Raw genomic sequence first — 21,145 nt, 5'->3', positions numbered from 1 at the left:
GGCAGTTTGCGTGAATCTCACAGGCTGCGTGCCAGGTCACACACACATTCACACACGCTCACCATTTCCCCAAACATATGGCAGGATCTCACTAGGTGTTACAACAATTCCTCGCACTCTACCCCAGCGTGAAGGAACATCAACAAACAATGGCCCAACTCCCTCCTTTGTTGTCGGCCATCAGTGTGGAGTGAGAAAATCTTCTTTGTCCGACTGACTTTTGTGTGTGTCCGCTGCGCTCCGTTTGTGTTTCTTCACCAATATCAAGAACAGCGATGCTATAACAGAGCTTTCTAAATGTGTGTTATATTATTTATAGCATAAAACTCTGGATTAGTGTGATGTTTTTTTTAGGAAAGGTAAAACTCCCTGGCTGCGCACACACACACACACACACACACACACACACAGGGAGCACTGCGGTTCAGTTAGCCTTATAACCTTCAGATCTCCAGGGTTACGAAATGGTATTTGATGATTCATGTTTTAAAAAGATTATTAGATAATAAATAATGAATGAATGAATAATAAATAAAGGTTGCCGACCAACTTTTAAGAGCATGCATCTAAAATTTTAAAAATACCTAAGAAAATGCCCCCCCCCCCCCCCCCCCCCTCAGCTGACCTCTCCGCTGTCTCTGTTTGGGTGTCTAGGTACTACTCGCGGCCCACGTGACGGAGAAGTTCCTGGCGTGGACTACAACTTCCTCTCCGTAGAGGACTTCCTGGAGTTGGAGAAGAGTGGGACCCTGTTGGAAATAGGAACATACGATGGTAAATTATAGCCACCCATTTGGTTGCTTGGATGTATTGTTGGTAACTTCCACTGCTGGAAAAAGGGTTTTATGGTCAAACGCGTACAGATGCATCTGCATTCAGGACCCTGTTGTGGCCAAGTCCCCTGTTGGCAGCTATGAAACCCCCGAAAGATGTGTTAAAGTGGATGAAAAAATCTCTCAAAGGCCCTTAACTGACCCAACATAAAAGATGTGTTGAAATGTTGCCAGTGTAGCTTTAGGGGAGTTCAGAACAGTAACAGTCCATATCAGCGTTGAAAGTACAGTCCTTCAAGCCTCATATTGGTTTTGTTCAAGTTTTAAACGGGCAAAGAAAGGCCAGCCCACCCGAGCAGGCTCTGCTTTTCTACAGGACGGTTTGTCACTTTGCACTCGGCCCATCTTTAATGAGAGGGCAGCAGTGTTGTGTGGGAACAAGCAAAGATCTACGTCTTCCAACACCAAAGTGGCTCACAGTTTCTACAGAGCTTTGCTTTAGCTTCAGGGAAACTCTCAGAAGCTACACACAGAAAGTTCAGTCAACAGAAACACCAAACTGGTGTCACGTTTCTAAGGATGGGATTAACGTCGAGGGATCTATTCATTTATTTGGCCTCGGGTTTTAAAAACAACTATCGCTGACAGCTCTTTAAAGCCATTTATTAATAATTACATCGGACCTACCGTTGGGAAACTATTTTGGAAACTGCTTGTATTCATAGATTGCCACTTTTATCACTAGATTGTGTTTTCCCCATCTGGAGAAAGTATGGTGTATATTTTGGGTGCTGATGGTGTTTTTAAGACGTTTGCTGAACACTGTTGGGCTCTTTAGGTCTGCTTTGTCCCCTGTAGGATCAGGATAACAGGCTCTCTGCATGTTCTGTTGTCTCTCCTGTGAAGTTGTTGGTTAAGTTAGCAGATTTAACAGCTTAACAAATTGTTTGACAAAAAACATTTTGTAAAGTCGGACGTTTATAAGCAAAGAAAAACCGGAAGAAAACAGGCTTTTGGTTGTGAAGGATGAGAGGCTGGATATTATTTCAGAGGGAAATCTTATTCAGTTTTTAATAAGTTTAACAAAGCTGTTTCTGAAACTTTATTTGAGCTTCAGAGAATTAACATTCTCCTGCAGACTCTTGTTTTGCATACAAAGACTGTGGCTAACCCCCCTCCAGCACACACACAAAAAACACCCTTTGACCCCTACTCTCATGCCCTCTCACGACTTCTTTTATGTGTCTTTTTAATCTCCCACCTCCCATCTTCTCCTCTCCCTCCTTTGTTGCCTAGGTAACTATTATGGGACACCCAAGCCACCGGTGCAGCCCCCCAGTGGGAAAGTGATTAGCAGTAGCAGTAGTGGCGGTGATGCCCCACTGCCAGACGGGCTCAGCAGTAGCCTGCCGGGCTCACAGCACTCAACTCCCCGACGCGCCAAGTCCTACAATGACATGCAAAATGCTGGACTAGTGTTTGGAGAGCAGCAGCTGGAGGACGACGAGGACCTCCCTGACATGAACAGCAGCTACACAGGTATGCAGAGAGGGCAGAGGAGAAGAAGAAAAGGCCGACTTAGAGACGGTTTCCTAGTCACATGGCACTGTGAAAAAGGCATTTTGGTCAAAGTTGGTCATTTATTGAACAAAATTTCCAAATATTCTATGCTCTTAACTTCTCAAGGTGGGCTTACTCCATTTAGATTTTTGTGTTTATAGCATCTGCAGCCTTGCACGATATCGTCAGTTTACTCTTGATAAGGAGCCGTACAGTGGAAGCATAATGTCACCTGTGTCTCTGGAAGGACTTTGTCAAGTTGAAAGCAAAAAGCCTGTGACCTGTGCTGGAAAACAGATTTAAAAGGAGAGCCTACGTTTGAAACCGAGCAGAAGTATTTTATTATTTGTAGTAGTAGTATTTTAAGGTGGTAACGCTGTATAATTCAACATCTCTTTATTTCAGAGAAAAATGTGTCCTACTTTGTCCTACGATCCGTTTAATTCAGCTTCACAGTATGACCAGCAAGGACAAATGGCTGCTCATTAAACACGTGAACCACGCTTCGAAGCCAGGTCTTTCCAGAAATGTCCTCAGGTTTGGACACAGCTATCATTTATTTAGACACAAAATACACAAAGTATTGATCCAGAGTCTTGGAGATTAAATTTGGCTTCCTGACACTGTCTACGTCCAAATTGATTTAAAATGATTTAGCGTCGATAAACACACTTTTACGTTTACAGGAAGGTCTTTACAACTTCCAATAGTTCGAACTGTTTAACAGCGGCAGTTTTATGTCAACACGTCCTTGTTTTGCCAGGCGTTAAGTGGACACCTTTGACAAATAGAGCACACGAGGAGCTGCTTGCACATCCGTCTTCAACAGCAGCCGGAGGAGACTCTGTGTTGATTGGAATACAAGCCCGGAATTCATTCACGTGGTTTAGCTACTCGTCACCTTTGGGGAGAAAGAGGAGACCTGCGGAGAGATTGAGGTGGTGAGAAGGTGGCTGGAAATTGCAGAGAAAGAGGGAGTGTCTTGAAAAGGTGTCTGACGAGGATTAAACTGAGAGGCAAGCGAGGGAGAGTTGTCGTTTGTAAAGAAGAAAATGAACCCGAGACAAAAAAAGGAGGGTGAAACTCGCAGCAGGGAAAGCACTTGGGTGTGGAGAGGAGCTCTTTGATTTGTGTGTTCTCTGGGTTTGAATGCATCTGCCTGTACATCTGCATCCAGAAATGAAAAATAGTGCCATCTGGCTGCAAGCAGCGGAGAGTGGACGTCTGAGCAAGTTGTACGTTAGAAATAATTCACATGTTGTCAGTTGAAGTTAGCTGGTTGGGGTTTGAATCTCTCTGCATGTAAGTGCTCAAATAGTGTAAAATATGCATGGGTGGTCCACGCATGCTTCAAAGCTCCATCTTGTTGTTACACAGTAAAACCCTTCGCAGCATCGGATACGCTTCAGTCCACATCCCTGCATGTAAACTGATACAGGGACAGTAGTCCAATTAAATGGCCCAGCTGGGCTGTAACCATAATGTAACCATGTGACTGTGTGAGGCTGCCAATCAAGCATGAGTGTGAAAATGAGACAACTGGAAGTTAGGTCATAGCACTTCACAGGTCATGATTCTAGGTGTTAACTGCCCCCCTGAATCATGTCACTTCATGCTTGATTTTCACTGTTGACACCAAACTGTTTGTTGTTGTTTTTTGTTTTTAAACTTCTTCTAGGAGACTCCAGTGAATTAGACGAAATTCATCACTCGGTGCGCCCTTACGCCCCCCGCCAGAGTGACCTGTCCTACGCTGGGACAACCCCCTCACCATCGGCCACCACGGAGAGCACACAGCAGACACACTCTCACCTGAGCCATCCTCCCCCAGAGGACCCGCTGGGACCTCTGCCTGACAACTGGGAGATGGCCTACACCGAGAACGGAGAGGTCTACTTCATAGAGTGCGTATTCTTTATAACCACAACCACTTTTTATTCCCCCGTTGATAGTATTTGTTCTCAGTTTTTGCTTGTTTCTGCCAATATGAAGTTATTTTGACGTGCAAGCTTCATTTTATTGATAAGAAAACAAAACAGATTGGAAGAACTGCTCTTAATATGACAAACACATGTCACTCTGAGGAGTAATCCAAAACCTTTGCAAGCTTGAAATTGAACAATTCATGAAAAAAATTTAAAAAATGATCCACATTATCACCTATTTGAATCAAGTAGGAACCAAAATCACAGCCAATTCCACCAGAATCTGATGTGTAGCTACAATGCAGTCAGATATTTAATGAATATTTGCACAACGTATTCTATTTTAGGTGCAGAGTGTTTGATTATTGAGCATGTGATGAGCACTCCAACCTATGACAGTTCCTGTTGTTTGTTCAGGCAGCATATTCAGGGTTAGTGTATGAATTAGAAGCAGTTAGAAGTTGCCTCTGTCCTCCCATGACTTCAGTTTGTACAAACACTTGAATTCTCATTTAAAAGTTATTTTATGAAAACACTGCCTTTGATTTCCAGTCCTTTTGTGACTTTTATTCACATTATAAATCCAAACTATCTCAGCCTTCAGTGTCTCCTGACAAAACAGTTACAGGCATGATATGACTGAGTTCAGAAGTCAGCGATAAGCCTTCATCTAAGTATCTGCATGTACATGTAATGCTGTTCTTATGTGTTCTGTTTAGCCACAACACTAAGACCACTTCCTGGATAGACCCTCGGTGCCTGGATAAACCACAGAAGCCCCTGGAAGAATGTGAAGATGACGGTATGTCCCTGTGTGAGCGTGACTACCATAAAGCTTGTGTGTTTTATGTATAATCTTTTTTTTATTTTTTATGTTGCACCTTTTTATTTGTCTCTTTACTTTCCTTCTGCCCGTGTGACCCTAAACCAAAAAGACAAAATTGCAGCCTTTACATTTGATACAACTGAGCTGTTGTTTTACCAAATCCTAGCACCATGCTAGATTTGGACACAAATGGGAAAATACGCAATAGTTTCATGACAGGGTTCACATAGTTGTGTTGCCATTCTAAGATGTACATCCCAGATGAGAGGTTCTCCCAGTAACCTTTAGATGTCAGTGTTGGGTCACAGAAAATAATGGCCGGCTGGTCTGCCGTGTTATTTCTTAGAACAGGAGGCCCCACAACTTTAAAGGATTTCCCGTGTCATTTGTGTCACCCATCATCACTGGACCTGTGAAGGTATTAACCTGTAATATCTGACACTGAGCCATCAGTAGCAGATCCTTTAACCCCTGTAAGTTGTAAGGCACGGTCTCCATGGATTTGACTCATTTTTCCAACATATTATTGTTTTAACCCGACCAATTGTCCTATGGGGGCCAACATGCCTTTGTGAATTTTGTAACCATGGATGATAACATGAGGGGTGATGCTCTGGCTCTGATTAACTCTTGCCACCCAGTGGCCATATGTTGCTATTACGCCCAGGTAACGAACAGATGTGTCTTCTTTTGTCCTCTCTGCCTCCTCTTCACTCAACAACAATTCTGTGCTGCTTCGTTGTCCACCACGCTGAGCAGAAGGGGTACATACAGAGGAGCTGGACAATGATCTCGGTAGGAGCCTCTCTCATCTAACCTTATTGCTACACAAATATTTAACTGTGGAGGCAGCCTCTCACCACTTGTGTAACCTTTGATTTTATGTGTTTCCTGATTAGCTCAGTCAGTACAGTTGATAGCGCACATCTACATAATCTAATGCAAAACATCATGACGCAGAGTTTTCTACAGTCATTTAGCTTTGGGCAACAGGGTGTTTTTAATCATCCAGAAATGACACAATGTGTTAGCAAACACTTGACATTTACCTTACCTACCCTTAGCATGCGGCTTTGACTTTTAGCAAACACTCTGCATGTAGCCTTTAACACAATTGTCAACGCCCCCCACCATCACCACACACACACACACACACACACACACACACACAGACATCACACCATAAAACACCAACTCCTCAGCAGGCCATCATTTCAAACATGATGCATGAGCTGATCCAAAGAAAATTGCTATAATGATGATTTTCAGATTGGTGTCTGTCTGAGCCAGAAAGCAACAGGCCGCTTTTTCCCTGATGCCCATCAGCACACTAACTACCCTATCAGACACAGTAGCAATGCCACTTGTCCAGGATAAATGATGTCTTGGGACGATGGCTCGCACTGTAATGCACTGGTAATGAATGATGCAGTTTCCCTCAAGGACATATCTGACTAATGATAGTACCGAGCCTTTCTGACTAACGTATTTTCATATGAGCTGTAGATATACTGAGATACATGGGCAAAGGGAGTGCATTTATATATATGGGTTTCAGTTGAGTGGAATAAAATCTGATGAAAAGTTTTCATTACCTCTTGGATCATAATTAATGTCAGTTTTCATCTGTACTTTAAGCTGTATTAAATAACTATACATGAGCTTTGAGTAAAATAACTAAATGTGATGTGAAAGAGGTCGCAGACTGAGGAAAAACCCACAGCGACTATTTTTAGCCTCCCTCGTGCTCTTCTCTTTTTCAGCCAAAAGCAATAAAAGCAAGTGAAAGAAAGAAAAACCTTCCACCCAAAGAAACTAATGATGTGCACCGAATATACCCGGCGTCTGTGTTTTTAGCAGCTTCGACTTATAAGTGCGCTAAGCAGGTGCCCTGTTTAAACTGTCAGACCCGACAAAGATGAGCGAGCTAATTATCAGTCCGCACTGTCCAATACAGGCTGGCGAAGAGAAGCGATCAACTTTTGATCTTGAAAGAGAAGCAGCCATAAGCAGTTTTTTTTTTTTTTTAATGCTGACATACAAATGCACAACTTTCTCACATACACAGAGCGTCTATCTGTTACACAAGCTCACTCAAGAGCATCCAACCACTGTGCTGTACCAATGAGATGCAAACAGTCGAAGATGTAATTCAGTGGGCTCAGCCTTTCCCTTGTTTTGGGAAATAAGATGTGGGAAAAGCGACACAGAGATGAGAGGAAGGCACGGCTTAATAAGTAACACATTTCTCTCTGTGTGTGCTTTTAATCATTGGTTTCCACGTGCTGAAATATATGCCTCGACCTTCAGGCATTTGCAGCACCAAGCGGGCTCTCCGCCTTTTGCTCCCTGCACTCTCATCACAATCACACCCACGCACACACAGGAGCTCCGCCCCGGAGCGAAACTAGTGCAGTGTGAAATCAAGTGGGTGATTAGAATTTTGCGTGAGGTGAGGCGTTCCATTTAACGATTCAGTTCAAAACACCTGAATAACAGCGTACTACGACTGCTGTGCGTTTTTACCCTTGCAACAACACTTACTCGGTAATCTTGCATTCAGTCTTTGCCACAAAAAAAAAAAGAAAAGACAACACATTATGAGATCAAGTTGTTTTCCATGAAGTCGTCGACTCTGATTGCAGACTCGTGTAGGATCAGTTGTTTTGACTTGCAGATTGATTAATGGAGAAAACCCTTTGACATTATCTAGCCAGTAATCAGCGCATCTGACATCTGGCTATAGAACAGAATCAAAATGCTCAGTTGGAGATAAAGACATTGCTCGTTTCACAGAGACTGAACTGTGGAAGCAGCAAAAATGCACCACTGGGCAATTACATGCTCCTGAAGTGGATCCAAGCATGTTCCTAGCCTTTCCTAATGAGCGTTGAATGTCAGTGTTACTTTGTAAAAGTCTGTTTAAGTGTAAACGCAAGTGATTTAATCGCAGAGTAGACAGACACTTTTAATGTCATCTGAGGCAGCGAAGTAGGTGTTTCATTCAAGGCAAATTTGAATACAAAGCAGGAGGCGGCTCAGGTGAGGTCAGCTCTGCCGTATATTCACACGAACACACAGGGATGGACGGACTTTGTTTTTAGAGGACACAGCCGCAGTACTTTTTGTGTGAAACCAAGGACATCTTTTCACTAATTAAACCCTTTGATTAGAGGTCACACTCCTCTGGAATGTTTGTTGTTCACATAGAGAACAGAAAAGGACAAAAAGTGATGGAAAAAAAAAACGCGGAGTCATTTCCCTCCACATAATGTCAGACTCAAGTCCTTTCAACTCAGTATTTTTCTTGTGTTTTTGTGCAGTGGTTTCAAAGCCTGGATTATCCCACCCTCTTCCCCTCCCTCAGTTTCCTCTCCTTTATGTCTTCACCTGCCTCTTCATCCTTTCTGTTTTTTCCCCTCCTGCTTTCTGCCCTCCTTGCCTTCACCCCCCCGTCCACCAAACTCCTTCCTTCCTCCCTCCTTTCATCTCCCGCCCCTCTCCAGCCATCCATTCATCTCTGCCCAGTGGGGTCTTGCTGTGTTCTTATCTGATGTGTGGAAATGTCAGCAGTGTGAGGTGACAGAGGCAGGGACAGCCAGACAGTCTGTGAAGCTGCTGGGTTACTCTGGTCCTGGACAGTCAGACAGACAGACAGACAGACAGACAGACACAATGGAGAGGCAGAGGGGCTCTGCCGGCCTGGGCTCTAATAGTTCAATGCAAGGCTTCCTGCAACATCACAATGTTGAGTTTTCCTCATTTAATCCGTCTCTTTGTTCTGTTTCTTTGCCTTTTATAGAACTTCCACCAGGATGGGAGAAAATAGATGATCCAGTGTATGGGGTCTACTATGTTGAGTAAGTAGTGCACAGAGTAAAGCACAAGGACTCTCCAGTGCACAGGCTGATGTTGCACACAGGCATGCAGAAAAAAAAGTTTTCTTCAGGCACATAATTAGAAACAGTTTCTCTATAACAAGTGAAACTCTTGAGCTCGCTGTGAACGGGGAGTGTACAGTTCTGTTCCGACAGTCAGAGCCAGCTATTTAGGTCTTTGACTTACTGGAAAAAGTAGGCCATTTTGTTTTTGTGCTTTTACCTTTTTGGGGAACATATGCACTAAGCATGTGTGTGTGTGTGTGTGTGTGTACTCGTGTTCGTTTCTATGCATATCATCCTGCAGGAGGCCCTAAGGCCTCAGCACTTATAGAAGTATGTTCATGTGTTTGTGATGTTTTTCAAAGCAGCACCTGGGGGCTGAAGGAAGTGACATTTCTGACTTTGTGTGTGTTATTTATTCATTTATTTTTGTTCTATTTGTCTCTGCAATGATTTTTCTGATATACATTATTCACCATTTCCTGCCGTAGCCCTGTGACAGAGTGCATTGGGCTTTCATTTTTCAGTGCTGGTTAAGTAAGAAACCCTGCAGGCATGTTGTGTGAAAGCTATCTCAGAAGAGTTGATCTCGTGTAAATTCTTTGGGCGTGTCTGTGTATTGGTGGGGTATCTGTGCATGTATAGTTACATGTGTATTGTGCCACAGTGTATTAATCAAAGCTTATCGCCATGTCTCCCCCTCTCCCCTACCTTGACCTTGTCTCACTCTTCTATTCTTCTTTCCTTTCCTCCCTCCTTTCCTGTCCGTCTTTCCTCCCCCACTGCGCTCCACTCTCCTGTTGACTTTTTGCCCCACATCCTGTTTTCTATTCTTACGGTCTCCTGTAATTCATTCCTTCTGTGCTGCAAACCTTACTCCTCAACCTCCACACACTCATCTTTCCCTCCACCGTTCCAAAGTCATATCAACAGGAGGACCCAGTATGAAAATCCAGTGCTTGAGGCTAAGAGGCGCAGGCAGCTGGAACAGCAGCAGCCTCAGCAGCCTCAGCCTCAAAGCCAGCAGCCACCTGAAGGTGAGCGCTACATCCGAGGTTCGTTCACAAGCCCCCGCCAAGGGCGTCATTTTCTTTCTTTCTATTCATGTGTATGCCTGCATAGTGTGTGTGTGTGACTGTCAATATCAGTTATTGCTACAGTACTACTTGATGTTGCCTGCTGCTGCCTTATGATTTGCTAAATGCCCTCCCATAAAGGCATAACTATGATTTGCGGCGGTAAACGCTGCCTTTTTGTACTTAATTCGTGTTCTCTGTGTATGTGGTAATAACCTGTAAGCTTTTCTCCCAAGGTGACGGCATGTAAGTTAGACTGTACTGTTGAAATTGAGCTGCCTACTGAAGAGTCTTCTTTCTAATTTATGTCACAATGTGCTAACAGTAATAACGCCAATAATGTAGCACTTCTGTACAGGACTTCATCAGGCCCAGCTGCTCACACTCAACCAACACACAACCCTTAAAACCTTTCCACTCGCCGGATGCCCCACAGAGAAAGTAATTGTAAATGCAGGTCGTCCCACGAGGGAATTCTCCCATCGTGCTCCACCTTCTGCTCGCTCAGCAGAAAACTTTAGATTCACCTCGATTACATGCCGACTCTCCCCCACATGAAGCTTGAAGTCTTTCTTTAAAAAAAACAACCAAAAAAACCTCCCTTCATGCAGAGTTTTTGCTCATTTTATTTTCCACGTCTTCATTGATTCTACCTCACTCCTTAGAATATTTATAAAGGTTGGAGTCTGATCAGTGCCGTCCTGCTGTAACAAGGTGATTAATCATAGATGGTTATTCAGCACATCTTCATTCAGCTTCACAGAAAAGACTCTGATGCCAAACACACAACCTGCTGGTTGTCCAAGAGCCCTTAGCCAGGGTTTCTTCTACAGCAGGTCCGCTGCACTCTGGTCTAGACTCCACCTAGAGAACATGTGCCTCTTGCTGTTGCAGAGTGGATTGAGGACTCAGCATTGGCAGGTGCCCCACTGGCCAGCTATGCATCCAACCATGAGACCTACAGGGACCCTCAGACAGGCCCCCCAGTGCCCAATGCCATGGGACAAAAACGTAAGTTCCTGTATGAAGAAACTTCATGAAAAAAAGTGTGCCCAGAGCAGCTAATTATAGGTGTACCAAGATTCAGTTCTTACAGTCTTATTTCTGTGTTCTATGCTGGTGCCTAAGGCGATGTTGTAGTTTTCATGTTCAAGGATCAGTTAGGAAGTGACACTGTGAGGTTAGATGTTGTTCATGGGTAGAGTCAAAGTGGCCTAATCTAACCTACAATCGATTATGAGTGTGCTTGAGAGAGTGTCCAGATTTTTGAGAAGTTGTAACAAAATACTGCACCGCTAATTGCAGCTTTTTTTTATAATCATATGCTCCCATGGTGTTAACTGCGGCCATGTGTTGAATATCAAATAATAGTCTGATTTCATTGTTAATGAAACCACACACACACACACACACACACACACACACAGCTACAGTTGCTGTGGGCTTCCCTCTTCTGGTTGCCAGCTCCTTTTATACCAGCCTTCCACTAGCAGCTTGTGTAATTAGCCCGACATGGGATAGAATTAACTGCCTCACCCCAGCTCTTCTTCTTACTCTCCCTTGCTACTCTTGCCTTTCCCTTTCCCTTCATAAATCTCTTTGTTTTATAGCTCACTGTCTCACTGGGTTTTGCCTTGTCTCAAGCTGCTTTCTCTTTGGTTAAGTTATTAGTTCCGTCCATCTTTCCCATCTCTCTCCCTCTCCCTATTTCAGCCTCTTACTGTGACTGACTGTCCTGGATATTTCTTTTCGTAGAAAGACGTCTTTTGAATTCTACCTCCAGCTTTTATCCTTCTCCTATTCCCTGGTCTGTTTTACACGTCTGGTGAATAAAGAGGCAATATCACAGCTTTGTTACATTTAGCCTGTCCTGAGAAATGCTTTTCAAGGGCACTGCACACAAACTCTCGCCACAAAACGCCACACACAACAGCTCTGCCCCATCATGTTCTGCTGCTGATCACTAAGCACACGGTCCTCTGACGTACACACTCCAAGTCATCCTCCTCCTTCTTTCATTCACCTTTGCCGACATTCATTTGTCAGAAGGATTTGAAGTAAAGTGCAGTTGTTTCTCCTCGTTTTGGTCCTTTCTTTGCACTTAGATCAGGAATAACATTTAGCTATGAAGATCGCAGCAATGGAGGGTTTCTTTTGTTGTGGAATGTGTTTTGTAGGGATTTGTGAAACAATCTCCATATCATCCAGAAAGTAAGATGAAATTGTTTTGTGACACCATTTTAGTCTAGAAAGTATTTTTTATTAACGATCTGAACTGCTTTGGATGTCTTAAAGCATCGGTGTTGAGTGTCATTTTTGATGGTGGCTTTTGACTTATTCAGAACAAGTTCAATATTTCACTGTTTGCAAGCATTGTATAGTATCAAGCCACTATATTTTCAGTGAGTCATAGTCTACACAATGAGTTAAACGGGTAGTTTCCAAACACTTTGTGGATGAAGTTTATAAATTCATGGGATTTGATATAATGCGCTCACTCTGACTCATGTTTTGTCAAACGATGGCCTACAGCCTCTATCCATAGTTCACTCGGTTACATCAATCAGATCATCACACAAAGTAAAGATTATCTGTGTGTTTGATACATTCGTCTTAAGTGTCATTATATTTCTAGTTTGACATTAGTATTTCAAAGTATTTCACTGAGGCCCAACTGCTGTTCTGTATCTTTCAAGAAGTCAGAACAGCTCTTGAAGCTCCAGAAGGTGTCCGGTGCTACTTAATTGGGGTGGTGCTTTTGTATCTGTGTAATCCAAGCTGAATTATCTGTGTCTGTGTTTTCAGGCGGAAAGCCTTTCTTTACAAGGAACCGATCCGAGCTAAAGGGGACCTTCATTAACACCAAACTGAAGAAGAGTCGTCGGGGGTTTGGTTTTACTGTGGTTGGAGGGGACGAGCCAGATGAGTTCCTGCAGATAAAGAGTTTGGTTCTAGATGGACCCGCTGCCCTTGATGGCAAAATGGAGACGGGTGGGTCTCATGAATTTAGTTTCCAAACATGGAAGACTCATTCAGTTTGAACAATGCTCGTACAAAGTGTGTCTGCTCAATAATAACTCTTAGAAGAAGCGCTTTTTTGTAAAGGAAAGGTTTTACTTGACAAAGTTAACTCATTTCTGCTTTTTCTCCACCTCGAAGGCGATGTGATCGTGAGTGTCAACGACACCTGCGTGCTCGGCTATACACACGCCCAGGTTGTAAAGATCTTTCAGTCTATCCCAATTGGTTCCATGGTCAACTTGGAGCTCTGCCGTGGCTACCCACTGCCTTTTGATCCGGACGACCCAAACACCAGCTTGGTTACCTCAGTGGCTATTCTCGACAACAAAGAGCCCATCATTGTGAATGGCCAGGAAGTCTCTAACAGCTATGATTCACCGTCCAGCCACGGCAGTCAAAGAACCAACAACGGGCCAACCAATGGCGGGGCACCCCTCAACGGCCTCCCCCGACCTCAGAGCCCCTCGACAGAGATGGCCTCTGATACCTCTTCCCAGCATGGCTACTCTAGCGATGTGGTAACCCTAGCCTCAGCCATTGCAACACAACCAGAACTCATCACTGTACACATGGAGAAAGGAGACAAGGGCTTCGGCTTCACCATTGCGGACAGTCCCGGTGGTGGAGGGCAGAGAGTGAAGCAGATCGTGGACTACCCACGCTGCCGCGGCCTTAGGGAGGGTGACATCATCGTGGAGGTGAACAAGAGAAATGTGCAGAGCATGTCTCACAACCAGGTGGTGGACCTCCTCAGCAAGTGTCCAAAAGGCAGCGAGGTCACGATGCTGGTGCAGCGAGGTGAGTGAAGGCTGATCTCCTCTTATATACGCTTGTTGTGGCAGTAAATTTGTCCTTTGTATTGTAAGTCATGACCACAGATGGAGATCAGGATGGTTGGGGGAGCAGGTGTCACGTTCTGTGACACTCCCTGATTTATGTGCCCATATGTTGAAGCACTGCAAAACAAAACAAACCTTTGCCATGAATCTGCATGATGCTATTGACAAAAAAATAATAGCCCTCTGCCTTACAGGATGTTTCCGCTCACAGAGCTCTTTTATTGGCATGCATAGTTATTTATTCATGCAAATGGAGTGCAGAGGCAAAAAAAAGAGAGATTGGGTTGCAAAAGAGGTACAATAGAAGGATAATTACGATTAGCAAGAAGGAAAGGAGCCTCAGAGGAAGCTGAAATAACATTTGAGGACATGGCTGACACTGGGAAGAGGTGATGAGATGTTTTACACAGAGTGGCTTTGACAGGTAAAACATATCTATCCTGAAATGGACAGGAGGCCGGAGAGGGAATGGTAAAAGGCTAAACGCAGAAGTGAAAAAATGAAAAGAAAGATAAACGCTATGAATATGAATATGTCCCCCTTTGTCAGTTTGTCTCAAGCCCACATTTCCTCTGTCGGTCGGTCAATGTCCGTTCTTTTGAAATAGTGCAGCAGCAGGTGAAAGATTCTGTTCAAGGAGCACCGCTCAGCTTTTTTCATGTCCCCTGATTGACAGTCACTGTTGTGTAAAAGCACTAAATTTGAACAAAGCAACCGAATGGAGGATAAAAGTGAAATGACTGAATTTCTGTATTTTCCCTGCAATCTCCCTCAGACTCACAAACCTCCAGAGCGCTCTGGCTTTAGCGATACAAGTAATTTGGACATTTTCCCTGTCAGTCTGTCCCCAACTTGCTTTGGGGCTTTATTAATTCAAGTAAGAACAAAAATCTTTGTTTTCCCGTGTGTTTTTACACGGGTAGATAATCACCTCTGCAGGTTTAAGTGCTTACAACTGTCAGGGGAAATTGGTTTGATAAATGACCAGTCCAGTCACAATGCAGTCTGGCATCGAGCCGGTCCATCTTTCTCTCTTTCTCACATCATGTGCTGCTCCATCTCACCTTTTACCTCCACAACTTCTTGCGTTCGGTCTCAAAAAAAAGAAAGAAAAAAAGAGAGAGAGAACGAGAGAAAAAGACTATGTACTGCCTTCTGCTTGAATTTGTCAGTAATTTTCCTGCATCTCAATAATGCACATAAGCCCATAAAGTGATGCAAACTCATCTCAGTTCGGGGCTTAATGGGCTGTCTATGAAACAGAAGGCAGTTTAGTCGGGCTTCTGCAAATGCTGTGACCGGCTTTGATGGCCACAGGCTGACAGATGTGACTGGGAGTGACAGAGTGCTGAGGTTTGAGACGTTATGCTGTGAACGATGATCATGCGTACGGCACATTTTAATTGGACTAACATTATGAGAGGTAATTTGACATTATTCTTTACCTTTACTTAGACAGAAGTAAATATGAAAGATGTTCGCTCATCTGGTGAGTACCAGCTCCTGGTGATGCGGAGCTCGATGTCAGCAATTAGTGAGCCCAAAAACAGACTGGAATAGTGCACTGTGTGCATTTGTTTACTGATTTGCCTCCTTAACAGTATTTATGTTGGGGTTTTCATTAAGAGTAAGTAATCTTGCCCATTTTATTTGTTTCCCATTGTTCTATTTTCTTAAAGAGATTTTTTTTCTACATGGACCTGTGAGGGCATCATTAAGGAATGGTGTTCTTTATCAACACTCTGCACCATTTGTGAGCAGCAACTGCAACAGTATAATGTTTATCATTATCAGTAATTGCTTTAGATAAGATATTTCACACTGGCAGGCAGTGACTGGAGAAACAGTGAAATGTCAGACGGTTTAAAAACCAGAAACATTGTGTTTACTTCTTTTGGATAAAAACGACAGCAATGTCGCCTGGTTATAGATTTGTAGAAATGTTTTCGGTATCATTTTCAGGTCACCTGCCCGTGTATATGTGTGTAGTTTTTATTTAGACCCAACAAGCAGAAAATCCTCATCACTGAGAAAGCTGCAGAAAAGTGAGTGTTGTGTCATATCAGACTTGTATTTCTGGTCAGTTAAACCCTTTTCAGACATGGGACACATAACATTAATGGTTTCTTTAATCCGTTAAGCATCCTGTCCTTCTAACAGAGAGTGGTTTCCTCCCACTTTCTCTCAGACGTACCCTGGACAGAGGCTGAGAGATGTGATGTGATGTTGCTTAATGGCGCTGTACAGGACGACAAACTCTAAAAGTTTATTGCAGCAAACGTCAGTCTGACATAACAACCGATATCAGCCTTGAGGGTTATGGTTGTGTAGAACATTCTCTTTTTTTCTTTCCCCAAACTAAAGCATCAGCGATAACAAGCACCGCTGTCCACCGTTATCATTTCTCCTCACCTGGGTTTGCTGTCTTCCCAGCTGTCTCTTTGTCCTGCTCTTTTTTTATTTGCTCCAGCAGTGCTAACTCGTGAAACATTGTACAGGAAAGGTTGGACAGTGCTGGTATATATTTTGTCAGATCCCCCTTATTTGCAGTCCACACATTATATTAAGGCCAGAGCGGGGCTGCAGTGTGACTGCATGCAGTTCAGACATGTGGACAGAGATCCGTAAGTGATGCACCGCTGCCCTTTGGATTTGTTAGACATGCCGTAGACTAATGGAAAAGGGTGTATGTTAAAAAAGAATCTAAACACGCTGTCCCTTATAAGCATTGTTATTCATTTTCTGATGATTAGGTAGCTGATATGTGCTATTAGATATACATTTTGCTAGTTTTACGTATTTCTTTTATGTAAGTACATTAAAGGCAGGAAACGGAGCAGTAGCACAGTTATATTTACCCCAGTATTGACATACAGAGTGTGTCGATGTCTATTTCCTCCTCCCGTTGGATTTACACACATTTCCCAACAATCCAGAGTCCTCATGTTGCTTAGCACATTTTTGTAATTGACACATTTCATATGACACACTTACACGTCATCCTTCACATAATGTCAGGTTTGTTAGAACAAGCAGATACGCAGCCATCATACTCACGAGAACACCAACTGAGGTTCTCGTCTCTGTGCTTTAATTACTCTCCTGCTCACACTCTCTTAGCTGCTGTTTCACTCCACATCACTCCACCAGCATCAGCAAAGCACACTAGCCTCTAATTGGGGTCTTGATGTCAGCTTTACTTAAAAATGCCCACACATCTTTCTCTCTCTGGCACTTTCACTCTTCATCCGTCCATCAAGAAGATTTTCCTTCCTTAGGCAACGCTGCTTGTGGATGTATACACTCTAATACACACACACACACACACACGTACACACACACACAGTCAGAAACAGTTGTGCATCCAATTATAGATTAGAGACCGAATAACCTCAGTTCATACTTAATTGGTAAATATTCAACACCCCCAATCCACCCCCCTTTTCTGTTTCTATTCCCTAAGTGCCAGTATGTACTCACACCTGCTCACCCACACGAAGACGGGAGCCAATCCCACGAGGATCAGCGTGTGAAGAAACGCATTCGTTAAGGAAGGCTTCAATGTGCCCGCTCATCTGTGTCCTGCTGTTTTTCTCACAGTCTGTGAGCATACGCACAAATGAACTTGTGTGAAAATGTGAACGTGCGTTTTAAACCCTACACTGGCAACAGTGTGCCGACTTTGGATTCAGCCCCTCATTCATCTGTTTTTCGATGTATTATGTCCCATTTTGGCCCAGTTATACATCTAACAATGTGTTGGGTTATGAGACTTTTTAGGGGTGTTTCATAGGTTAAAGGCACAGGAAAACACCTCCTAATCTAATATGGACTTTCCCTAACTATGCTAAAATGATTCATTACCTCAGTGGGTTCTGGGCTCCATGATACATCATTCTTTCATTTGTCTAATTACACTGCTCTAATGGCTTAATTTTCCCCTGTCCGTCTTCTCATGCACCCATGGGTGCACTGCACATTCACCTAATTCGCTTTGGCCCTTGATGTCTTGCTGTTGCAGAGATGCATATTTCTTTTCATTTGTTCCTTTTGAATAGGTGTAAATGTGACAGGGTCCATCGGGACACACCTGCTGGATAAACCGCTCTCTGTGAACACTTGTTTGGGTGTAGAATTTCTAAAACACAGCCATTCAATAGCCCAGCAGCTCAAGCCATTAGTCAGCGATAGAAAAATTGTCTATTTGTCCCAGCGTGGATGTTTCCTTTTTTTCATTATCCTTTTTTTTTTTTTTTGTAAGGCCAGGCAGGTGTTACAATGAATGCAGTGTAATTTGTTCTTGGTGGCAGTGAATGCTTGAAGTAGTGTGCAGAAAATGGAAGGCTGCATAGCAGCAGTAGATGAGGGAAAAGGGTGGATGGAGAGATGTCAGAGGATAACAGAGATGATGAAAGAGCAGCACAGAACCCCCCCCACACTTCATGACTCATCAATCAACAGTGACACATTAGTCCCCGTTGGGCGATCTGGCCTCACACTCCTTTTCTCTCACAGTAAGAGATGGACCTTCTTCTCTCCTCCCACACAGCCAGTTGACATACAAATGACAGGTCACAGGGCTAAAACGGACGAGAGACCCTGCAGCATGTCACAGACTTCAACATTTAGTTTTTTCTGTCACAATAAATGTGAAAACGAAGCTATCGTCAAGACTTTCGATTACTGCACGGCTTCCTCGGAAACGATTAGCGTTAATTTACTAAAGCGTGTTTCGTGGAAAGTTTTCTCCCGTTTTTTTTTTTAAGTAGATTTATAGGACACTTGTGGATAGATAGGGGTTGAAGATGTGTTTTCCTTTTTCTTTTTCAGTCAGAAACTTGCAGTTTAACGAGGGAGGACACAACAAGTGGATCGTTGCCACATTATATAGCTCTTATTGGCCTAATGCTGGTTGATTAAAGTGCCTCCTGTCAAAAAGCACTCCATAGATCAGGGTACTTTGAGGACACACTGATAGGCACAAAGACATTTACGTGAAGTTGCATAACCGTCTACAAATTTGCAGTTACCGGCATGCAACCTCATAAAACCCGTTAAATGTGGACTGTCTGGTACACACCCATTAGAAGGCGATAAACGCTGATGATGGGTCCCTGCACAGACCAAAGCAGGAAATCAATTCACTGTATGGGCAGGAAGCGTTGGGTTTTTTTTTGTCCACTTCGCATTAAAAATCCTGCTGACTGAACGTTCCAGTGGCACCATAACGAACAGCATTGCAGTCTGGAAAAGTAATGGTGTCGGGGAGGGGGGTGCCCACGATTCACCACTGCTCATTTTTGACTTGCTGGAGGCTTGAACCTGTGAATCACTGCTTGTTGCACGGAGGTAAGGTGAGCAGTACTCTCCCTCATCACCTACCAATCTCCCATGTCATCAGGCCTCCGTAGCCATTGGGTGACTCGTAAATCTCCACCACTGCACCATCTTTTGTTTCCATGACAATGTTCTGCAGGCAGTCTGCACATGGGTCTCCTCTTGGTGGAAGTGTGTGTTTGAGGGGGGGGGGGGGGGTTCACCCCTGCTTCTTTTTAAACCTATGGAAGGCAAACACTCCCTGTCTGAGATTCTTTCAGATAAAAACTCACTTTGGCCTTCTTTGCAGAAAATGTTATGTTTAACTATATTTGTTAAAATTCAAGCTCTCTTATTTAGTGGCATTATTATGTTCCTCTGTACATAGAATTTCAGTGTTTACACACATGGAGAAAAGCAAATGAAGCTGTACTTCAAAAGGCTGCCACATACAGGCTGCTGATAATCACGCTTGATATAAGCTTTTACTTATTCACTGTACAGCAGAGAGCAGCTCACCACAACAACTGTTGCTTGGAAACCGTCTGTCAGTCCCCATGGTCTCCAGGCACCGTCACCACGGTGACAGATGGACCTGCCTGTTGGAGGCCATCACTCTAAGGCAAAATCTACTAGCGCGAAATCACACGCTCACTGTGAATAGACAGCATAATCTGCTTAGTAATGTCTTCCGTTTAGTGACTGCTGTGCTGCCAGGACGGTGCAACACTTCCTGTCTGTTGAGACCATGCAGTTTGTCCAGCAGAAGGTGCATTATCTCTCTTCAAACAGTACCTCGTTCAGCAGAGCAATTAATGACTTTTTAATCCGACACTCTGGTGTCAATGCAATCATTTGGGTTCTACCTCTGATATAACTGTCTTATTGCACATTCTGTGTTTTAAGAAATGCATGATATTCTGTTGATGTATCTTAAATCTTAAGGATAACATAAAAATGTACTTCCCTTTTGGTCAATTATTCCCAGTTAAATTGTTTTCTGCAGCCCTTTAAGATGTCAAAAGTGAAGGAAAATGAGCGGAAGCCCCGTAGCGGTCCTGGTCCATTGCTTGCCAGCTTGAGGCGCTGAGGATTTAGTTGAGCTTTCTAAATCAGGCTGTCAGGGTGCAGGCCAGATCGACCACCTATGGAAAGCCACTCCTCTTGAATGTAATTAGGAATGGAAGTTGACCCGAACATCCACAATGCCTTTTGATCTGAGAGCTTCAAACACATGCTGGGGCTACACCTACACACAAAACCCAGGAGAGCTGCTTCTGTTTACGGCTTTGTAGAGAGCGCCTGCCTCAGTCCATTTGCAAACCGACTGCCTCGAACAATTTCTGCGTCTGTTTTTTTAATTTTTTTTTTATTAGATAGCTTAATTGTTGACTTTTACAGATAAACACATTTATTTTATGGTGACTTGAGCTTCTATATCACATAAAAAGAAATCCTGCATTGGCCCATCTCTGAATAATTTCTCTTGTTTTTGCTGTGGTGTGTCCATTGTCTGTATCACTACGTCTGATTGCGAAGCCAGAAGTGAGTGTGCTGAGAGGCAGCGGCAGCAGGTCAGCTGCAGCTGATGGATGAAGGATAATTAAACGCTATCCTGACATCTTGACTGACAGCATCCTCAGCCCAGAGAGAGAATATCTTAGGACTGACAGTGTGATTATGCGTCTTATTTAAGCGATTGCTGCCATTTCCAAATGAAGGATTTCTATCAATCGTTTGGGGGGGGGGGTGTTCTGCAGATGAAACGCACTTGAAGCCGTCAGTTGCGATCGAACCCAGATGTCTGAGATAAAGAAGACAAGAGCTTGTGTGTGTGTAAGAGATCTTATCCTCTCAGCTTCCCTAAAGGATTGACATACAACAGTGTCCCATTTTCTTGGAAGAAACGGCCCCGCCTCCTGCTCACT

The 21,145-nt window shown here is 43.6% G+C and overlaps 1 protein-coding gene across 8 annotated transcripts in view; it reads left to right on the top strand.

Annotated features, from left to right (window-relative positions):
- The window catches only part of magi1b (membrane associated guanylate kinase, WW and PDZ domain containing 1b), a 108,944-nt gene that overhangs the window by 66,394 nt on the left and 21,405 nt on the right, over window positions 1-21,145 (top strand). For 7 of the 8 annotated variants that reach the window (XM_072382672.1, XM_072382671.1, XM_072382667.1 and 4 more), the window contains exons 3-12: window positions 655-774; window positions 2,070-2,312; window positions 4,012-4,237; window positions 4,978-5,060; window positions 5,844-5,879; window positions 8,887-8,944; window positions 9,887-10,020; window positions 10,936-11,052; window positions 12,847-13,032; window positions 13,201-13,860. In XM_072382672.1, coding sequence (XP_072238773.1) covers window positions 655-774; window positions 2,070-2,312; window positions 4,012-4,237; window positions 4,978-5,060; window positions 5,844-5,879; window positions 8,887-8,944; window positions 9,887-10,020; window positions 10,936-11,052; window positions 12,847-13,032; window positions 13,201-13,860 — 1,863 coding nt within the window. The remainder of the gene's footprint in view (window positions 1-654; window positions 775-2,069; window positions 2,313-4,011; window positions 4,238-4,977; window positions 5,061-5,843; window positions 5,880-8,886; window positions 8,945-9,886; window positions 10,021-10,935; window positions 11,053-12,846; window positions 13,033-13,200; window positions 13,861-21,145) is intronic. The other variant, XM_072382669.1, reaches the window with a different exon arrangement.

The sequence above is a fragment of the Leuresthes tenuis genome, unplaced genomic scaffold (genome assembly GCF_036924035.1).
Source record: "Leuresthes tenuis unplaced genomic scaffold, fLeuTen1.0.hap1 SCAF_3, whole genome shotgun sequence".
NCBI classification, from domain to species: domain Eukaryota; kingdom Metazoa; phylum Chordata; class Actinopteri; order Atheriniformes; family Atherinopsidae; genus Leuresthes; species Leuresthes tenuis.
The sequence above is the reverse complement of the archived record's forward strand: the minus strand, read 5'-3'. Positions and strand labels throughout refer to the sequence as shown.